We start from the raw sequence: 5,292 nt of genomic DNA on the forward strand, positions 1-5,292 counted from the left end.
CGACGTCGTCTCTGAGAAGAGAGCCTATTAATTAGTGTTTTATGTGGTGGTTGGCAATCCAGCAAAGCATGTGATCTTTCGGTGTAAGACTTCTTGTGCAATTTTTTAAATCTTTTTTTTTTGCTTCTCTTAGCACATTCTACACAATTTTGTTGGTGTAGAGGGCATGGATAAAAGTTTTGTAAGAAAATGCGAGATGAAGAAGCAAGATGGTATATACAATTTCCTCCAGCAAATCAAGTAATACAAGACACAGTTAGATGAAAGAAGTGAGACAGTCTGTACAATTTCCTGATCCCAGCAAATTAAGTATACAAGACACAGTTCTTCGATCAACCACTCAGTATGTACAAATAAACCCAAATCGCTTAATTTGGTCAACCAGAACGGAATGAGCAAGGAGAACACCATAGAATGGAGGCAATTCCACGTCTCGCAGCACGGCCGGCCGGTGCCTACCTACGTTAGCTAGGGATCCTTGGCTATATTTCTGTCTTGGCCAGCCCTAGAAGCCTCACCGGCGACAGCGACAGCGAGAGCCTCCCGGGGCTCACCGTCACCGGCATGAGCCTCCTCCCCTTGCGCTCCTTGATCGGGTCCAGCCGCGGCGAGTACGGCTTCCCCCTGCCGGCCCCCACGAGCTGCTCGTAGTGCTTCCTCAGCTCCGGCGTGCTGCACAGCGCCCCTCCGCACGCGCCGCCTTCACCGTCAGCTCCCGCCTCAGCCTCACCACCGATACCACCACACGAGCCTGGTCTGGCGGTGATGGCCTTGACGAGGAACTCCGGCGTGACCTTGATCACCGTCCGGCCGTCGTCCCCCTTGACGTACTCGAACGGGCTCTTGGGCCCGCCCGCGATGGACCCCCCGGGGCTGGCCCTGTCGTAGGAGAGCGCGGCGAGCGAGGCCGCGGTGACGGCGTCGTAGCCCTGCGGCAGGCGGTCGACGGGGAGCACGAGGTATGTCGCCCCGGCGACGAGGCGGTCCTCGATGGCCAGCACCGGCGCCGGGCGGCCGATGAAGAACCCGTCGGCGCGGCAGACGACGGTGCCCGCGAAGTCGAGCATCACCTGTCCCGCCTGCGTCCGGTGGCTTGCCGCCCGCGCCTCCCCGCCCCACAGCACCAGCCTCGCCGTGCGGCCCCGCCGCGACACGGAGACGCAGAAGAAGCACGGGATCGACGCCAGGACGCGGCCACCGCCCATGCCAAGCAGGGTATATGCAGGTAGCTAGGTGGCGATGAAATGAATGAGCAAGATCGAGCGAGCCAGCGATGAATGGAGCTAGGGTTCACGTACGTGGTTTCCGGCGAGGCGATGGAATGGAAGGATCTTTGAACGGATGGGGCTCTGTACACTTGTGTTCTTTTCTGGATCTCCGGGGAGTATATATGAGTAGCAGGTATGGACGTACGCGCCGGCCGGAAGGGGTAGCTCGTCCGCGCGGCGGAGGTCGGTAGTCAAAGTCGACGGCGTTTCGCGCGCGTGCTGATGCTGTAGAGACGACAAATTCCAAGCGGGGCCTTTTTAACTGTCCCACTAGGCAGGCATGTATACAGGGACAGGGCAAGGTCTTCCATGTGTGGAAGTCGTGCTCCTTATTGCCTATAATGAGGAAAAAACAAAGAAGAATTAGTTGGTTGATGCTATCACATTTATTGCTTAGTGACTATTCTACTCCTATATGCATGCTAATGTTCGCCTTGATTGTTTCCATGGAAAGCTACACATGTGTATTTGTTGTTGTTGTTGTTGCCGTACCGACGCGGGCAAAGAGAGACACTAGCATTCTAGGTAGAGCTACTAGCTTGCATGTATTCATGCACCAACCTAGGGGTACATTCACCAGAAATGATTTTCTTCCGTGCACGGGAGGTCTTGCGCATGTTTATGCCGTCAATTTTTCGCTTTAAGATACGTGACACACTATTTCTCCAAGTTTTGTCGAGATTTATTGCCGTCAATTCACCGGGGGCTGAGCCAGAATCAGCCAAAGCCTGGTGCTAACACTAACTTAGTGGTGCTAGTATAGTAACGTAGGTTTCTCATAAGCACCGGTGTAGGGCTAGGCCTAGCTCCGCCCCTAGAATGAAAAACGCAGGAATCTTCAGGTTCATACGATCGCCGACACTAGATCAAAAGATAGAATCAGTCATTTTAATCCTTCAGCTTGCACTCAGTCTTTTTAAAAATCCGATTAGAGCATGGATGCACATCGCTAGCCGTTGCCGAAATCATCACATGCAGCTTCGTAGTGCCGCGTTCAGTCGGTATCAATAGGAGGCTAATTAAGGAAAACCCAAATGAGGAGGTTTCTTTTTGCATATATATAGTTGATATGACATCATTGTTATTGAGGAGCATAGGCCTGGCTACATGAAGAGTGAAGCATAATGCCCTACAAGTCTTCTTTAGTCTAAGCTTATTTGGGGTAGACTTATTGGTGTATTACTGAACCAAAGATACACGAAAAATATAAACGCGTGCTGTAATAAGCTGAAATACATAAAGTAGCATATTTAATTCCAAACAAATCTGAATATATGGTTTGCTCAAAGATCACCACTAGTGAGCTCACGAAAGAGACACCAGTATGGCGTCATCAAAACCATGGCGACATATAGTTAGAAAAAATTACAAGAGAAAAGACAAAGAAAATTTCTCGAGTATGTACCGATCTGTGGCCGACCAAAACTGAGGACCATGCCGGACTTCCCAAAGTCCAATTTGTTGGTACGGTTCGTAGATAACCCAGCTTCTGATAGCAAACGGCACGTGGTTTAATTGACCAACCCTCTTTTGTAGAACTGATGTGCACGTACGTACTGACATTTGCAAATGGTAGAGTGAAATTGGTACTACACTGTCTTTATGAATGGCATACACAGACATAAAATTAGCTTCTGATTCATTTGTTTGCCCTTATTAATTATGCCGTCTCTTGAACTGAATCAGGCAGGAGCTTGCACAGTCATTTAGGACTCTGTAGAAAGTTCGACCTTTTCTGAAGGGGTCGCCAGCCTTTTTATAGCATCTCTAACCGAACTCCTAAATGTTATAGGAGAAAACGGTGACTGTTTACCGGTGAGAAAAAGTTTGCTCCTCTAAACTTCGATTGTCGGAATCGATCTTCTAAAACTCCTATATTTGAATCTTCTACTAGACATTTCATCAAACACATTGCAATCAAGCCACCTAGTCCTCGAGGATGTCGAGCCAGGCGTTGAAGGAGTTGTCGGAGTCATCGTTGTTGCAAAGGTCGATGACGCCCTGTGCCAGTGCGGAGGAAGACGCCCGCCACCGTCGCGGAGGAAGACGAGGCCACCGTCGAAGAAGATCGCGCTGCGGAATCCGGCAATCTCTGGCAAGTTTGGGTGGAAGGAGGGGCGGTGGGGAGCAGAATGGCGGCGGGAGAGTGAGCAGCGGACGGGAGGAGATTTTTTCTCATCGGCATCACGGTCGAGCAAATATATGGGGGGGGGGATTTTTTGGCCGAATTCCTATATTTGCTCCTCTAAAGTCTTTTTGGCTTTCGTTTAGGTGCTACTTTGGCTGTTAGAGGAGCAAATTTGCTCCAAGTTTTTGTGGCTTTGGGTTAGAGATGCTCTTATTTCCTTAGTTTTTTTCTTCGATCTTCAGTTCTTCACATCATGATTCAGCACCTTTCGACCCGATTAATTGAACCATATCTGCAAGTAGATACTGCACGCACCTTGTCCACGCTGGATCACTGATGTGGACGCCAGGTCAGCCCTTTGGATAAGGGCCAGGATTCAGGAAAAACACCAAGAAAAAAAAAGTGCATGAAATTATGCCCTGTTTGTCAATTCACTCGGGGCATGGGGGTAATCTTCCAGTCAATTACTACTGCCACCTGCTTAAAGTAAAGTGGCAGCACGCAATCCTTGTGCCGAGCAACAAGCGAGACTTGTTTGTTTACGACCTTGTCTTCGCGTAAGCATACGTGATCCGTGCAAATTTCAATCAGTGGATCGTAAGCTTTAGACTTTTTGGAGCTGCTCAGATCGACGACTCATATCAGGTATGTTTATTTGTGTTCTGAGCAACCATCCAAAGCATCCCTTAGCTGATAGCGGTATACTAGTAGTATACTGTCTTTGAAAAGTCCCACGGGATAGATAGATGCATGAACATTTGAAAATGGAATCTCCTTGCACAGTAGCATGCAGGTGACATGGGTTGCCCATATAATTTGGTAGATTATAGAGAGGTGATTCAACGAACGAATAGTGTATTGTAAACAACCTGCAGACGATGCGAATTTGAGTAGTTGGTCTATGCACGGCACTGCAAATTGATCTTAGATTCATAAAAAACGCATGATTTGTACAAATAGCATATATTAGGATTTCTTTGGTTCACATGATCAAAGCACGCCCAAGAATTAATGTAGAGAGAGAAGATCGGAATGTTATGTGTTGTTGAATCTTACATGATCTGATGATCAGAGAACTGAATAAATTAGCACAAAAATGGTGTTTGCCACACGATATAGGAAAAACTACAAATTCACTTTAGCAAGATCAGGGTGAGTCAAGGAAATTTAGTTTGTCTCTAAAATAGTTCAAATACGACGTGGGCTTAGAGCATCTCCAGCCGTGTCTCTCAAAGCGTCTCCCAAAAGGATTTGAAGCGCACTGGATAAAATTTTGTTTCCAGTCGCGCGCTCCAAAGGCTCCTTCCGTCCGGCGCGGACCAATACGATGTCCGGCGCCCCGAGCCGTTCCCGCTCCATAGGAGACGCTCCGGGCACGCCGGACACAACAAAATGCAAGGCAGGCTCCACCTGTCGGCGACCACTCCCATAACGGTTGGTTCACGCCTTTTATTTCTCGCCGCGCCTTCCCTCCTGCGCCTCCAACCCCTCCGCAGCCGCTCGATTTGTCGGCTGTTCCGACGGCAGATCTCTTCTGAGTCGGGCACCATCGTCACGGCTGGCTCTCTCGCCGGCCTTTTCGCCGCTGCCGCTTCGCCAATGCGTCCCAGAACGCGCCGTCAAATCCGCCCCACCTCCACGCGCAGAAGGTGTTCAACGTCTTGTTAGGTAGGCGCAATAGGTCGCTATTCATTGCCTCGTCTGCCGCGGCTGAATTTTAACCATTAATTTTGCTTCAGACATGGATAGCGACGACGATATGCTTGTCTGACTGCTGGAGGACGAGCAAGCCTTCGACGATGACATCTGGGAGCATTTGCTGAACATCGCGTCCCTCCAGAACATGCTTGACGCCAAAGCGGAGAAGAGGAAGAGGCCGGGCCACGGAGGATCAAC

General features: G+C 49.5%; 1 protein-coding gene across 1 annotated transcript; it reads right to left on the reverse strand.

The window, feature by feature from the left end:
- Positions 1 to 282: 282 nt before the first annotated feature.
- LOC124698362 lies at positions 283 to 1,525 on the reverse strand. The gene has a single exon (XM_047230846.1). It carries the CDS (start codon positions 1,203 to 1,205, stop codon positions 483 to 485), a length of 723 nt encoding a protein of 240 aa, XP_047086802.1. The 5' UTR covers positions 1,206 to 1,525; the 3' UTR covers positions 283 to 482.
- Between the last annotated feature and the right edge of the window lie 3,767 nt (positions 1,526 to 5,292).

Source organism: Lolium rigidum, chromosome 3 (assembly GCF_022539505.1).
Source record: "Lolium rigidum isolate FL_2022 chromosome 3, APGP_CSIRO_Lrig_0.1, whole genome shotgun sequence".
Classification (NCBI taxonomy): domain Eukaryota; kingdom Viridiplantae; phylum Streptophyta; class Magnoliopsida; order Poales; family Poaceae; genus Lolium; species Lolium rigidum.